Raw genomic sequence first — 17,202 nt, forward strand, 5'->3', positions numbered from 1 at the left:
GGGGTGAATTTCAAAGAATGAACCCCTGAGTTATTGGTTGATCGGCTAGTGTGTGGCGAGCTCCGATAAGTGAATCCCATTGTTATTTATTTAATCGGCTACTGCGTGTCAAACTTTAATGACTGAGCCCCAAAGTTATATGTTGTTCAACTTGGCCACAGGGAGAATAACTTGATAGCGTCTACCGCCTGCGCTCTTATCACTTAACCTCATCCAACGTGAGACCATTATCCGATTGTGATTCGTAATTAGCCAGGTATTTAAATCAGACTCGGAATGTGGTTCCATCTTTCACCAAGTCAGCTATGTACAAATAGCTCTTTTTGTTGCTATAAACTCAGTCATGCTTGGTTGTGTATATCATTATCTCAAGTTTTGACTAGGGAACACTCATCGTTTACAGGTTAATGCTGGCTTAGTTTGAAATAAGTTATTCAACTCTCTCGCAATAATGATACTTGACGATAGTGGGTCTCCTATCGTTCATTTAATAACAAGCACACTCATAAAAGCTACAACCGGCAGAAAATACGAAGATACCTTAAATTATAGCAAACGAGGAAGCAGTGATGAAAGGTAACAGACAACACAACGGACTGTCAATAAACCGAGATTGAATAATTCAGTCTGAAGCCTTAAAATGCAAAGAAACATACAGAAATATGCGAATGCGTCATGAGATCTTGGCACTATATTACTCCTGTTTAAAAATTTTTATGTTTAAAAGAGGAACGAAGATATTTTCAAGTGTTGATAAGCTTAAATTTAAGATATTTAAACAGCTCCCCTGTAAATCCCTGCCAATTAAGTTGTCATGTCAACCTCGCTTTTTAAAAATATTTGTACATTTTCTTCCACTGAAACTGCTTCAAGATTTATCTCCGCCCACCTCCTTGTCCTGTAAATCCTCCAGTATCAGCACTTCGGCAAATACAATTTGCTTCACTGTAACTGTTAAATTGTATTTTATTGCATGTATCCTCAGATTTGGCCTACTTGGAAATTTCTCTCGGTCTTACCAGCTCCTGAACAGAAAAATATTTGTACACCAAATTAATAAATTATCGTTCACTCTTAACTACCTAACTGAAAATCGGACTTTGGCAACGAAATCAATAGCTTGAATTTTTCCAAAGCTGTTCGTTTCACTTCTAGTTCTTCGTCAGTCAACTCAATATAAAGCTGTATTATACATTAATCATTATAAATTTGTGAGTGTTTCTGTGTTTTTGTGCGTTTGTTCGTAAGTTTTTTTGTTTGTTTGAAGCTTATTAGCGCTGATTATTTATGAGGGCTCTTTCAGCGCCTATTCCCACGAACCCAATCATATCGGGATATTATCAGGACATGACGCTTAACTTTTAGTGATGATGACATGAACCATTGCAAAAATGAGAGAAAGGCATTTTAATTACGGTAGATAATATTTTTAATTTGGTAAGTGCACATTTCATTCGGTAAGTGCACATTTCATTCATGAGTAAAAATTTAAGTGTATTTCAAATTTAAAACGGAAATTAAATTAAAACTCTATGCTAACTGTAAGTTACAACTGGTCTTTTTTTATTTGACATTACTTCAGATTACAAATTAATGTCAGAATTTTGAGAATTGAAATTACTGGGAATGGGATTAGGGAATTGTCAGCTATCAGGGGTTGGGCATACGAAGCAACACGAAGCTGAGTTGCCAATTTATTATCCAAACAAGTTATAGCTTCAGAGGTCGTTACTAAATTTTAGGTATTCACTGAAAGTCAATGGGCCTGGTAGACATATCAGGCATACGCAGGCCATAGCCAGGAAAATGGGCCCAGCTCGCCAGCCACCGTAACAATTTCGCAAGGGTGTCTCGAAACTCAAGGTGTCTCACAAGTGAGACACTCAAGGTATCTCACTTCCGCAAGGGTGTCTAACTTCCTCGAAAATATGCAGCTTTTGGAACATGCTAAGGAGTAATCCTAAATGTTGTAGTCGTTTTTTTCGAAATGAATATTAGTTTAAAGTTCAGAGAAGCTATTATATATTCATGGTAATATTATATTGATATTTAATTGAATTTAAAGTGTGATATATCCTTCTAGTATTTAATTGAAAAAAGGAAATTGGCTTTATAAAGGTCTCAAGTGATTTAAACTGTCAATGACATTGCGCATTGTGCAAACCATTGTAAAGGGCATTTAAATATTTATACCCTGCTAAATTTATATCCTTTTGTTTTTCTTTGACCTTTAAACAAAATGCACCATCGAATCGTAAAAATCAACTTCGGGAATAAAAACTTCATTGGTTTGAATAAGTTCTCCGCATATGTTTAGAACTTTTAACACCAATAACCTTGCACACCTGCTTCATTGCCACACCAACCCAACAACAACTTTAGGCTATCTAATCATCTCCCACGATTTGTCATCTTAGCTTATTTTTTCTAAATCATGGGTAATTAGTACCATAGCCGCAAAAATAGATAACACGCGCCTCCTTATCGCTATCGTAAGTCTAGACTTAATCACACAGCAGCCACCTACGGTCAAAACAGTCGCTTCTGTGCCTTCCTCACACTTCTTTCCTAACTTTACCATAACAAACACGTGGTGTTGTAAACTGGAAGCCACCCTCACACATCCTTCCATCCTTACCTTGACAATCACGTGCTGTTGTGGTAAAGTAGAGGCCACATCCCCTTATATACTTCCTATCCTTACCATGACAATCACGTGCTGTTGTGGTAGAGTAGAGGCCACATCCCCTTATATACTTCCTATCCTTACCATGACAATCACATGCTGTTGTGGTTAAGTAGAGGCCACCCTCACACATCCTACCAACCTTACCCTGACAATTACGTGCTGTTGTGATTAAGTAGAGGCCACCCTCACACATCCTTCCCAACCTTACCATGACAATCACGTGCTGTTGTGGTTAAGTAGAAGCCACCCTCACACATCCTTCCCAACCTTACCATGACAATCATGTGCTGTTGTGGTTAAGTAGAAGCCACCCTCACACATCCTTCCCAACCTTACCATGACAATCATGTGCTGTTGTGGTTAAGTAGAAGCCACCCTCACACATCCTTCCCAACCTTACCATGACAATCATGTGCTNAAGATGTAATATTCAAGAATTAAACTTGTAAGTAAACCCAACGAAACTTTAAATGTAGCTCTTTGTAAAAAAGAAAGAATTAAAACGCTATCTTTAATACTTTTTACTTTGTGATTTTTTTAAAAGAGTAAGTTCCCACGCCGCACCCTGTACCATGAAAGATGATCGAGAAAGTCTGGCGAGCTCTGCCGGAGGAAAGAGTTTACGTGCAACGCAATCCGCGCCTCCTGAGGACACCAGCGATGGAAACAAAGGTGGGTGATTGCTAATCAAATTATATAATTCACGGTGACGTTCACATTATTTCTGTTTTAGGTGAATATTTAATGGTGCAATTTTGGAAATTAAAACTTCCTAACTATTCTTTTAACTAAAATTTTTACATCGGGATCACTATGACAGTTAAAATTCTGCAAAATATGGGTAAAGTTTAAAATAATTTATTGTTGTGTTTTATAGTTCTCATAATCATTGAGTCTCATTGACTGTTGAATTGTTACACAATGCGTGTAAATATTTTGTCATTCCAATAATGTTCACTCATAATTTATCAGTTGTTATACACTATATTTAAACTATTAACTCCTTTCATTAACTAATTTTATCAATTACTCTCGAAAACTTTACTCTGATGGATTATTAATCAAGACGGGCACAAGTGTACGCAAAGATTGACTTTGACATCTAATGCAGAGGAGATAAGAGCCTCAAAGTACATAAAATTTAATTTATATTCATGAATGTAAACAAAATGTTATTGCACGAAATAACGTTGATTATATTCCTGTAATCTATGTCTCATCTGAGGAGAATCGATATATGTCGAAATTATAAGATAAGGGATAAAATTTTGACAGGATAAATTTAAGCTAAATAAAAATTCTAAAGTATAAACTAAAGTAGGTTTTTTTCTTGTTTTATTATCTGGATCATATTCTTATAAATTATATAAAATATAAGACACATTCATGTGTTGTATACATGACTTGGGATATTTACCTCATATACATCAATTAGAATGCCATTCATTTTATGGTGATGGTAGTTTAAAAATGCTTGTAGTGTTCGAGTAACACTCATGGGACTCAAAATGATGAGTACGTTGATCATATTATTGCGTATTTATATTTTTGACTCATGCGTACTCAAGGGAATTAAAACCAATCGCATAATGATGCCGGAATTAAAAATACTAAACACATCTTTAAACATGATAACCAGCGCATATTCTTACACTTTTCATAAATAATTCATAAACTGTATATTGATGTAAAAAGGAAAAAAACATATATAAGCGAAGCGTCATCTTGCAAAACAACCTGTGAGCCTATCTTAGATTAGATTATTATGTTCTTGTTTACTAAATTAGGTGCAGAATACACATTCATGATTCCTTACGTAAGCGCCTTCAAACTCCATGATAGTCAATGAAATCGTAAAACAAAAATGTGGTAAAATAAAGTACACAAATTTTTAAAATTACTCTATGAGGTGAAAATTTTTGCGCCGATGAAATATGTCTTACCTTTTAAAATTGAACCTAATGATCGTTTCCAAAATATTTTTTTTTTTTTCATTAAATTTTAAAGCAAAGAAAATTCGCCACAAGTTCTTAATATCTTCCTAAAAAACCTTTCGGGGTTCATTTCCACCGTCAGTTCGAAGATTCGAGAAAGCAGATAAATCCCAAGTTAATACAATCTAAATTCACGGAACCGAAATTAGAAACTAAATTTACAAATAAAGGACAAAACTCACATAAAAAATTATAAAAACCTATTTATTCACAATATCAAGTGGATAGGAGCTAAACGCTGAATTCAAACTGGGCCTCTGTTTGAAAATGAACAAGGATTCTAAAATACGCAGTTAAAGCTAACGCCTTAAATTCCCTATCTGATATAGGGACATCACACTGCTCGGCTCGGATGCGCCCAGCAGAATGTGAAGCGCGCGATAGGAACTGCTCAGTCCTACAACTCCTGCCCTTATGCTTTGCGACCATAAATAAAGATTGTGTGACGTCATCCAAACATACGCAGATGCACATCGTGCACAACAATATTCGGAAATAGGGACTGTCGCATATGAATACGGAGCATGTCTTTCTATCTAAAGACAGAATCGGTTTTAAATTATTTTCCAACGAAACATGAAGATTGTCAATCGGGAAGTATTTCATGAACAAGTATTTTAGTTCGCTAGACAAAGCTTCGAACGCGGAGCCGAAGTATGGAAAAGAACAATAAACAACGTTCCTACTATCGCGCCTCAGAACGACCTCATTTTATCGTTTCGACGTGAATTTCTTGATTTTAGTAGAGACCAGACTGTTAGGAAAACAATGCAATTAGCTTTTAAATTTCATGTTATTTTGCGATGCAAGCAAACGAGTGACATTCATATTTTTAATTCAATAAAATTACATGCTTCTCTGATGGAAATAGCACTAAAATGTGATAAAGTGCATCTCGTATGCTTTTTGGTGCTAATAGAAGGTTTAACTATATCTATGTATATTATATTATTCGTAATTGAAAACTGAAAAGCGCTATTTTGGACAGTCAAAATGGAATAACAACGGGAAATTTATAGTGTTTGAGTTGCACTTAAGGGGACCATGTCGGTCAAAATCTATTTTCTATATTTAGGGAAGGATCATCTCAAAACTTGGTACACATGTGTAAAATCGAAAATGACGACTATTTTTTTCATGTGAAATTTTCGAAAAAAAATGAAAGAAAACGTGAAATTCATAGAAACGGCCAAAAAGGGGGTACTCTAAAACAGTTCATAACTGTTGCAAATCACATGCTATAGCATCGAAACACGTATTATTCTATGCGTATAGACAATATCTAGCGATTGTCGGGCTACTTTTTCAATTTTTTTCTAGGTTCTCTTGTTATGGTGATTTTTCCGAAAAATTTCGAATTTTCGAAATTTCCCCCAATTTCCCCTCCCCCCATTTTGCAATATATAATCCAAACTAAAACAAAATCGAAAAATGACTTGAGAATCGCTAGATCTTTTTATTACTAATCGAATGGTATATGTATCATCGCTGTAGCTTCAAAACTATAGGGTTATAAAGTTTGTCGTGACAAATAGTGTGAATGTTCAGAGCAGCCCGACAAAGTCCCGCACCCATCCGAATTGCCACTCAATGTAGCAAAGATACGAAACTAAACGTTACTGGAGCTTGTACCAGTCAAGGATGGTGGGAGCGACTACATGTACACCTCCCCGTTCAACGACAGGAGAGTAACTGAGCTTCACTCACAGACACAGTAGAGACTCTATTTATAGGCTGGGCAGCGAATTTGTTCCAGTCTTATTTCTTACAGACCCCCCACCTCCCCCCTTGCGGAATCTCTAGTGAACGCATAAATCAACGTACAGAGATGGTAATGGTACCGTTGGATAGCTCAGAATGTCAGCTTTAAGATTAGACTAAAAACCGGAAAAGCCAAACCCGTCGATTTTGGACCGACATGGTCCCCTTAATAAAAATTATTCAGAGATATGGGGAGCCCGCCACACGTTCGCGTTCATGGGCTTCCTGGGGTTCGCTGTGATCTACGCCATGCGCGTGAACCTTTCCGTCGCCATCGTCGCGATGGTCGCCAAGAACGTGACCACGAACACCAACTTCACAGACGATGACCTCGCCTGCCCCTTGCCCGACGACTACGGACAGGACGATGGCTACAGCCAGGTACGATAAAGGATTATGGTTGAAGACGACGAGGATGAAAAATAATATTTTTGAGAAAGATCAATAATTTTGTGAATTATGGTAACTAAGGACAAAAACAATTGCTGCTTGAGAAGTGGATGATTGACAGAATTCAAACACAGCAGCCTATGCTCTCTTTTTTCCTATACAGAGTATTCAACATAAATTATAAACTACATTAATCAATCACGGAGGGTCAAAAGGTTACCTTACTAGATTGACAGATTTCGATGAACCATCTTAGTGATGGAAATGGTGCTAAACGAGGATGCCAGTTAAAGAATAAACTTCTAGATCCAAAGTCTTAAATATGTATGACCTTGAGCAATAGACACGTTTGCTTTTTGCAATCAAATATGCGCAAATCTACAAGCCGTGAATCTTAAATGTAACGTTGGAACAAAATAAATGGCTTACAACTCTCTTATGGCAATGAAACTTAATCCATAAATTAGTTAAGACACCAACAGCCAAGATGTCACCTCCACAACGGAGGTTTTTAAGTTTAAACTCAAACATGTAAACCTGGTGCAGCCAGGCGAGTTTGATTGGGACGAGAAGACCCAGGGTCTGATCCTGGGTTCGTTCTACTACGGCTACGCGTGCACCAACCTGCTGTCGGGCATCGCTGCTGAGCGCTTCGGGGGCAGGCTGGTGGGAGGTGTGGGCATCTTGCTGACGTCGGTGCTGACTTTGCTCACGCCTTGGGCGGCCAGAACTTCTGATGGTCTTTTCATCGCTCTCAGAATACTGGAGGGGATGACTGAGGTGAAGAATAAACGATTACTGATAAATGAAGCAAGAATGCGTGTATCGTTTGCAGCTTTTTCAGGTTTGAGTCGCGGGAATTAGAGTCCGTATCCACGTTACTCCTCATGTCGGGGTAACACCTTATTTAATGGACAAGCCATGAAGCATGTCGAAAACGGCTTTTACGCTGTGTAAATTGTATTGTGTGTGTAAAATAAATTAATTTTCATATCTCGGATGTGGTCTATCTCGTGCTAGGTCGAGGATAACCTTATGGTATACGGAATAACTTTTTCAGCGGGCTATATCATTGTATTAATAAATTATTGAGTAATAATTAATCTGATTTATTTTGCTTTGCACCTGAAAGGCAACGAGCTTTCCTTCAGCCAACTCTCTGATCGCAGCATGGGTGCTGCCAGAAGAGAGATCAAAATATTCAGCCTTCATATACGCAGGTAACTCCGATAATATTGATTTTGTGCACAAACATTAGAGAATTTTGAATATAAAATGCTTAACAATTACCTAAAATTTGTTCTCGCGCAGCATACATCTAATTATCCGGTAAATCGTATTTTAAAAGGGTGTTTTCATAAAGATCTCAATGTAGTTCAATAATTGCTCAATTTGAACGTATTCCTACTAGCAATATCATTTTGTTCAATTCTTAAGAGATGGCCAACTGTTATCTAATAATTCGAATAACGCGTTATTAATCTGTTCGTAAATTATTCAGTTCCATGTGGCTGAATAGAAAGTAGATGAAATGAAAAGAAATCATGGGAGTGATTAAACCTAACAACATTTAATTGTTCAGAAGTGACTTATCACATCTAAATGAATGGAATGAAAATTCCATAAAAGTTAAGGAATAATTAAACAATTTAACTATCGGGTAATAATAAGTATAGTAATAAAACGGGACATAATATTATTTGTGTTGGAAGTTGTGCAACTGATAACTCCTAATATAGTCATTCTTTTTAAATAAATTAAATAGCACTAAATAATGAAAAGTATTTATGGCATGGAAACACAGCTTTAAAAAATATGTTGATTGTTATCGATATACTGCAGGTTTGCCTCATTAATGAATAACTGGAATAGATTTACAATTTAAACCATATGGCATTAGAAATTCGGCCAAGTTCATAAGAAATTGCCCATTAATTGCCATTTTCAAGCTTCAATTACAGGTAGCTCTCATTTTAAATAACACTAAAAATATTATATTTCCACTTTACCGGACTTTAATTATTTTTTTTCATAAATTGCAAAAAATATATAAAAAAAACTTGACCTGGCTGGACCTAACCTCAGTAAAACGGTCTCTAGCAACCTAAAGAAGGTTTTTAGACACACCTAACCCTAACTCTAACCCTAACCTAACGAGGTTGGCGTTTTTTTGGTGTCCGGTAATGTAGTTCCAAAACGCAATTAGTTTGTACTTAAAAACCGGACACGAAAATAAATGAACTACATTACCGGACACCAAAAGCAGCCAGCGGATTCATGTGCAACTCATCGTTCCTGGGCGGCTGGCCTTCGGTGTTCTACGTGTTCGGCAGTCTGGGCGTCGTCTGGTCCGTGTTTTGGTTCCCTCTGGTCTACGACAACCCAGCGCAACATCCCAGGATATCCAAACACGAGCTGGAATACCTCAAGCCTATTGCACAACTCAAAACTTCCACTTCAGCAAAAGTAAGTCTTGATAATTTTCTTTGATTTTGAAACCAGAAACGTGCATCAAATGACGCATTTTATTCATTTGTTTTTTTTCATCTAGAGACTTCATTCTTAGATTCAAAATTATTCAAAGTTTGTTATGCTCAAACTTCAGACAAAAAATGAGTGATGAGTTTATAGCAAGTACCAATTTGGGTGGAAAGTAGCACCGTTGTACTTCTTCACTTATTGGTGTAACAGAAAACTCCATGGAAATCCATATGGACGAGCAAACCTGTGTGGTCGATTATTGTGATTCACTTCGGATTCAATTGGGTCTTCTACACCTTACTCACCGAGCTGCCTACCTACCTGGACAGGATCCAACACTTCAGCCTCAGCAGCGTGAGCAGTCAAAAATTTTTTCGAGCTGTAGCTGAGTACTATTACCCAACGATTACCTATGAATAAAAATAAACACATCAAGTGAATATAAGCAGAAGACGGCTAACCTATCAGCTCTGAAAGTGTGCTGATGTTAATAAAATTACGTAATCTAAGATGCACGTCATAAAAAATGATCAATACTCGATAATGTTTAATAATTCAAATATTCTGAAAAAATTGGCTTGTGCGTGAAAAAATACCGCATTAAATTTCCCGTTCTGATTTCAGAACGGCCTGCTCTCCGCTTTGCCGTACGCCATCATGTACGTTTACAGTTTGTTCCACAGTCTCCTCATGGATCACCTCACAAAAAACAAAACGATTCGTATCTTAAACGTTCGCAGACTCGCAATGGCAGTTGGTGAGTATCCATGAAAACTCAAATACATTTATACTACACCCATGAAACTCTACAAGATTCGTTCCTTGTCGTTTGAAAGATTATTGTTAATAAGGGTATGCTTCGAATTTCGATCCTATCGATTTTTTATCGTGGGAAATCGTCGGTAAACATCCAGATGCAAGTAACACGTACAATACTTATTTATTAAAACGACAACGAATTAAAATTATTGGGCATCAAATTGCATGAACATAAATTCTTCATTAAATCTTTATCCATTATTGCACGCATCGTGCGTCGAACAATACAGTTTCAGCAACGTTCCAACTGGGATCGTTGTACATGGTACAAAAGCTAGTTAATATTACCATATCAATATTTGAACCATCTAACGCTATAGAATCGCGTATTTCGAAAATCACAATCCCTCGAAATTCCGACATTTGAAGGAATCGTGAAGCACTAACAAAAATAATTTTAAAAATTGAACAGTCATAATTCTCTAGTTCGCCAATACACTTTCCATCTGCTAACTGAACACTTCCAAGCAATGGTGCAAATCAAACTCAATTTTATTCAGCACTCTAACTCCACTAAGTTCCTGATCCACTCCAATCTCAATGTCTTGTCTTGAGTAACGAGGGTTGCTTAACACCTCTTTAAACTGCGCTCCTTGCAGTCTGCAGATGCCCTGGTCATCTCAAATGAGAGATATCTATTGTTTTTTAAAGGGCCCACTGTGGCCCTTATTTCTGGCTTTTACTGGACGGAAGCCAGCTACTGCAGCTCATTTCCTCATTTCGACATGCAAATCGAAATGAGGCTGCAAAATATTGACTCTCTGATCCTTGGCTGCAAGATGGAGAGTCATGATAAGTGTGGAAGCAGGGCTATCCTAGATTTACATATCAAGGGAGACGGAGTGGCTGAAGCAGTGGCTTTGGTCTAACGTTGCAATGGCTATCAGCAGTGCGGAGCTGGTCTAGCTTATGGCCTTTGGAATATCAGCACTTATGTGAGGCCATAAAATTAAACGTTTGTTGTCGCCGGCAGCGTGCTTCGTACCGATGCTGGCGCTGATCGGCATGTGCTTTGTGGGTTGCAACCGCACCCTTGCCATCGTCATCCTGTGCATCGCAGTGGGCGCGTGCGGCGCTTGTTACTCGGGGCACTTATGTTCACACGTGGACCTGGCACCTTGCTACGCCGGTACCCTCATGGGACTGACTAACACTTTCGGTACCATCCCAGGCTTCGCTTCCCCAGCTGTGACTGGAGCCATTACCAATGACAACGTGAGTTTCTCCTTGACTTTACGAAAAGGCTACATCAGACTTTTCTACAGATGTATTGCCAGAAATTTGAAAGACTAATCTAAGTGGAACTCAGAGGTGGGCAGTAGCGCGCTACATGTAGCGGCCGCTACATTTTCAGTAGCGGTAGCGGTAGCGGCTCTACATTTAAGGCAATGTAGCGGTAGCGGTAGCGGTAGCGCCCCCTACATATTTAAGTAGCGATACGAGGTTTTGCCGCTACAGCGCTACCGCTACATTTATGGATAAAGCCTTTAGATTTTACTTAAAGGGACCGGCTACCCTCCAACAAAACTTTTTTGTTTACAGACGGATCGTTTTGAAACTTGATACACATATGTAAAACAGAAATCTAAGACCTTTTTCTTCATGTAAATTTAAAAAATGAAAGAAAACGTGAAATTAATAGAAAACGGCAAATAAGGGGTACTCTAAAAAAGTTTATAACTTTTGCAAATCACATGCTACAATTTCGAGACACATATCATTCGATTTGTAACAACAATATCTAGCGACTGTAGAGCCACGATTTTTTATTGTCCTCATCGTTTTTTCGCGTTCTTCCCATTTTTTCACATTTTTACCCCTCCACCTTCCTCCCTCCCATATATAAGTCAAAACATGCACATATTAAAAAAAGGCTTCTAGAGTCGCTAGGTATTGTTTTTACAAATCGAATGGTATGTCTATCATTGCCGTAGCTTGCAAACTGTTGGAGTTATACTTTTTTTAAGATGGCGTTTTTTGGATTTTTAAATTGTTCAGGGGAGCCAAATAAAGTAAAATTCATTGAAAACAGAAGAATATGCCCAAAAAGTCTTGATATTGTAGCCCAAGCTTTCCCATTGCCAATTATTTGCATTCAAGGTACCAGCACGCGTCTTTAGACCTATTTATGTTCAATTTAACGTGAATAATAGGCTATAAATGGGACTTTTTATAGATAAATATATATATATATAAAATATTCATTTTACATAACTTTACAACTGCATTACGCAAAAACTATTGCATGAACATCCATGATAGTAGCTTTGTTAAACGCATCTTGTTTGTAGCTTTCAAGCGAGTGCAAACACTTTGCAATTAACCTAAATAATATGGTATATAAATACCATTTATTTGTAATTAATGATATAAAATGATCATTTTATAAAAGTTCAAGACTGCATTACACAAAAAAGTATTGCATGTACATCTATGGTAGTAGCTTTGTTGAACGCGTCTCGTTTGTAGCTTTCAAACGAGTGCAAACACTTTGTAATTAACGAGAGTAATGATCTACATATATATACAGATTTAATTCAAATAAATCTTTGTACATATTGTTAAAAAATGTTCATATATATATATTTAAAATTGTCTTACGCAAAATTATAGCACGCACAGACATGCGGTAAACTGCGTTAGACGCGCCTTTTCAGCAGCTACAAAATGAGTCAAGAAAACGGTAAAGCCAAAATTTCCGATTTTTAGGGTAGCCGGTCCCCTTAATAGTATTAAATATTATTTAAAAACCAGCATGATACATACATAATTTAAATTACAGAATAAAACTGTACGAAAGATTTCGGTGTAATGTTGTCAACCTCAGCCTGTTACTAGAGTCAACATGTTAGTTGTTACTTGTTAAGTTGTTACCAGTTACCACTTACAGGTTTTTTCATCTTTCAGTTTGCTTACAGTTATTTTTACACAGTTATTTTTATGATCCACCTTCCCTACATGGATGTCTACTTTAATCTACCAATCTCAAAAATAATCCACATATATATAAAAAAGACTGATTTTTATATGTATATGTGGATAATTTCTTAGATTGGTAGAATAAAGTTCACATCCATGTAGGGAAGGTAAAACATAAAAATAACTGTAACTTCTATTTACTGTATCTAACCCTGGGGTAACCCATACTAGTTCGGTTAGGTTAATTGCAATAAAGTTGCATTGATATGTTTTAAAAATGTTTTATTATCATTAAATGTTAATGAGTAAATCCCAATAGCAGAACAATAAATATTTAGAGATTTCCAATAATTTCGGCCATTGTAGCGGCTAATGTAGCGCGCTACATTTTACTGTAGCGGTAGCGCCCGTTACAATATAGTGGGTGTAGCGGTAGCGGTAGCGCCCGCTACATTTAGAGCATGTAGCGGTAGTGGTAGCCCCGCTACATTTCCAAGTAGCGCTGCCCAGCTCTGGTGGAACTATAAAGAATAATCGCGCACGGACTACTTGGTAATAGAAAATAGATTCGGAAATGGATTGGTCAAGAATTGTTCAATAAATTTCAAATCAAACGCTGGAGTGTTGTTTGGACCGTTAAAGGGAGAGGTGAGCTGTACCTAACTCCAGCGGCAGCAGTCGGCTGCGCCCGGCTGCCACGTCAGCGCGGAACAACAAAAGTCAATTGGTGGAACAGTGTTGCCCAGTTTCGAAGCGTTGAGCCAGTGGTGGTATTTGCTTGAGACTAACTCATGATCACCAATCAACACTCGTGGCCACTTACTGCAATAATTCTGAGTTGACTCGCCGTCAAGATAGAGGTTTCTGGCCATCTCCCGGTCGTGTAAGGCCTCACCAGTTGCTGTGGTCCCCCATGTGTGGTTGGTGCTCCAGGTGTGATTGGTCCCCAGTGCTACAAGCCTGAACTAGTGTGCTCTCCTCTCTGGCGGGGACTCCTTCCTGAAATGGTCTTCTCTTTGGTGTGGTTTTCATTTAGACGTGTTCTTCACCTTGGCGTAATCTGCACTCTGGCGTAGTCTCCCCCTTTGTTGGGTCATGTCTTTGGTAGGCTATCCTCCTTGAAGTGGTCTTCACCCTGGCGTTGTCCTGACCCTGGCATGGTCTCCAACCTAGCGTGATCTCCACCCTAGCGTGGTCTCCACCTGCGAGGTCTTCACCTAGGCATGGTCTCCGCCTTGGCATGGAGTTGGCTTGGTCTTCACTTTGGTCACCATCCTTTAGATCCTACAGGCGACAAGTACCCAGATTTCATTTAGAGACACCAACCCAAGGTCATGCCGGTATTTTTACGGCGATGAAGCGCCGCCAACCAGCGACACCGATAAATGAACTGAGCTTGCCTTGGCTCGAACATCTCACTGTTGTCATCACTGGACAAGATCCATCTCGGTGTTGTCATCACTGGACAAGATCCATCTCAGTGTTGTCAACACAGGACAAGATCCATCTCGGTGTTGTCATCACTGGACAAGATCCATCTCGATGCTGTCATCACTGCACATACAGTGGCGCTAACAACTGTGCGACAGTGACGCAAACCAATTCACTCACATGATGTCCCTCAAATTCGCACAATAATCTGACCTGCGATACCTTTATAATATTATTTTGACCTGAGGAAACTTCATGCGTCATAATATAAAAATCGGAATACATGGACCTATTTCCAGTGTTTGTATAATTTTAGAATAAAAATTAAACGCTATATCGCGACGACGAATTATTTTATTACTTGATTGTGATCTGGATCAACGACATAAGAGACGATTTTAAAAATATGGGCAGCAAACGTTGGCAGCCTGGCAGACGGTGTTCCTGATTTCGGCCGCAATTACAGGAGCTACGGCACTGATTTATATCCTGACCATCAGCGCTGACATCCAGCCATGGAACTACGCAGAAGAACCAGGTAGACGGTAGTTGCAATTAAGTTGTTCACCTAAAGCTCCCTAGAAGGACTCATCCAAATGTTAATATTTTCTTTGCTCATAATGTCATTTATAACATATTCAATGAAATAATAGTCTATTTAATGAAAGAACTCCAGGCTTCATCATGACATTATGCAGTATACGCCACTAAATTCTTGATCATGCTTCTTGAAAGCTCAATATATTTGCTGCTAAAATGTATCTGTTTGTAAACTTACTGCCTGTAAAATTACGTTGATGCCGATGACAATATTGACTTAACTTTATAGATGCACTTGACATATCCTATTCTCGACAGGCTTGGAGGATCGCAGAAAATCTTCGGTGATATTTACTGAAAAACTGGAGCAGTTGGATGCATCCTTGGCAGAAACGAAACCCCGTCTACCGTCATCGACTGCAACAAAGTTTTGATTTCGTTTCGATTTAAAACGAAACAAACTTATCTTCCAGCTGTCGCTAATAGTTCATGCGACGATTCTAGAACTCACAGACACTTAAAATAAGCTAAAAAGTGGCTTCAAACTTTAAACTAACCCTTTATGTTTCGTAAAAATCTACACGATGAATGTTCATGCGATTCACTAATGCATATAAGATTATTTTTAAGTTCTTTTCTTTTTTTCTTTCTTTTTTTTTTCTCTGTACTACTATGTTCGTTTGAACTGCTTCAGTATACGACACCTCCAACAAAGCAAGCAAGCAAGCTTCAGTATACGTTTGGCATGCCTTAAAAGCGCACATACGACAATATGTGTGATTATTAAACAATTGCCTCAAATCTTAAGATGTGTACAAATTTTAATATGCGTTTTGTACTGAGAGGAAAAAAAATTGAACGACAACCAACGAATGTAATTTATTCGTTAAATGAAGATCCCTTAGGTTGCATCCCGTGAGTCGAGGAAAGCTCTGTGGAGTTACGCAGTCGCGCCTCCGAAGCTTCAGATCGCTCGACCGTTATCAACCGAAAATCGAAGTCCAAATTGCGCAAATAAAATGAACGCTCATCCTTGTGCATAAATAATTATTTTAATCAAAGATGATTTGCAGGCCATGCTATAATGATCGTTTTAAAAAGGATTATATAGATATCGACAGACGGTGAGGATAGGTACTGCTGAAGACGAGCAGACATTGAACAGTATAGAATCAAATATACAGAACAGAGACACGGCTTATAATTTTCATTGAGTCCTTCCAGGCAAAACTGGTGGTTCTACCTTCCGGTGGAGAGTCAGGGCAATATAATCAGCTTTCACGAGCACTGAGCATTAGTTATTGTAGTTTACCTCCGTTGAAGGAAGAACCAGTTAGGTGAGTAACGCGAATAGCTGGTCCGTGGGCCCATTATACTGGTACTCCCTCTGTACTGACAGAACATTCTTCGTGTCATTTCAGAAGTCCTTGAAGCGCAGAAAGAGTTTGTCTCAGAGTTCGTCGCAGAAATAAGATGGGAGCGCAGCCGTGCACCACCAATTTTGTGCACCAACGAGCCCTGAATCGAACGCCTTGGATCTCTACGGACATCCACCAATCAGCCGTGAACCACTCGGCGTTGTCCTCCTCCGGTCTTGCATAGAACCTGCCATGCACCACCAGGCCGCGGATCGAATATGACTTCCGGGCATCGTTAAATTACGTAATCTTACGTTCACCGCATCTGGGGTTAGGTTTCAGAAAGTATAGTTCTGCTCCAAAATTTATCGTCCTTCGACGAGTGGCCGTTCTACTGAGGGCTGGTTCGACGCACGACCTAGATATGATTGTCCAGAAGTGTTGAAGGCTACGTTCCGGAAGGCAGAAATCATGATGGTCCATTACATCCAGGGAAGTTGTGGTTTTCGGCAGGCGACCCAATAAGATCAAGTGGGCGGCAGCCATCGTGACAAGACGAAAAAGTAGTGTGCAATGAGTGTGCCCACCTGCGAGTGTGCTGAGAGATTGTTTGGAGTGGACTACTTGCTGCAATGGACTTAATACAAGTGCAGGAGCATTATTTTTCATTTACACGCATTATTTTTCATTTCGTTATTTTCAGAGTCATTTCTCAAGAAAGAAAGAGTGTTAAGCTACGAAACTTCTTCGAAAGATACTTATTGATACTACTGCGGTGATTATTATGAAAAGCTATCAGTGCTAGAACAATAGGTGTTCT

General features: G+C 38.6%; 1 protein-coding gene across 1 annotated transcript; it reads left to right on the forward strand.

Moving 5' to 3' along the window:
- The first annotated feature begins 3,261 nt into the window (after positions 1-3,261).
- On the forward strand, positions 3,262-16,214 carry LOC108664426 (sialin). Its single transcript, XM_018151003.2, has 10 exons — positions 3,262-3,361; positions 6,629-6,825; positions 7,381-7,614; positions 7,967-8,054; positions 9,098-9,300; positions 9,526-9,669; positions 9,940-10,072; positions 11,108-11,349; positions 14,899-15,022; positions 15,343-16,214. The coding sequence occupies exons 1-10, from the start codon at positions 3,262-3,264 to the stop codon at positions 15,456-15,458; spliced, it is 1,581 nt and encodes a 526-aa protein (XP_018006492.2). The 3' UTR covers positions 15,459-16,214.
- Positions 16,215-17,202: the final 988 nt, after the last annotated feature.

The sequence above is a fragment of the Hyalella azteca genome, unplaced genomic scaffold (assembly GCF_000764305.2).
Source record: "Hyalella azteca isolate HAZT.00-mixed unplaced genomic scaffold, Hazt_2.0.2 contig2797, whole genome shotgun sequence".
NCBI lineage: Eukaryota > Metazoa > Arthropoda > Malacostraca > Amphipoda > Hyalellidae > Hyalella > Hyalella azteca.

Coding starts and splice junctions, on each gene's coding strand:
- LOC108664426 (XM_018151003.2), top strand. CDS start 3,262: ATGAAAGATGATCGAGAAAGTCTGGCGAGCTCTGCCGGAGGAAAGAGT. Junction 3,362..6,628: donor CACCAGCGATGGAAACAAAG/GTGGGTGATTGC, acceptor AAAATTATTCAG/AGATATGGGGAGCCCGCCAC. Junction 11,350..14,898: donor GAGCCATTACCAATGACAAC/GTGAGTTTCTCC, acceptor AAATATGGGCAG/CAAACGTTGGCAGCCTGGCA.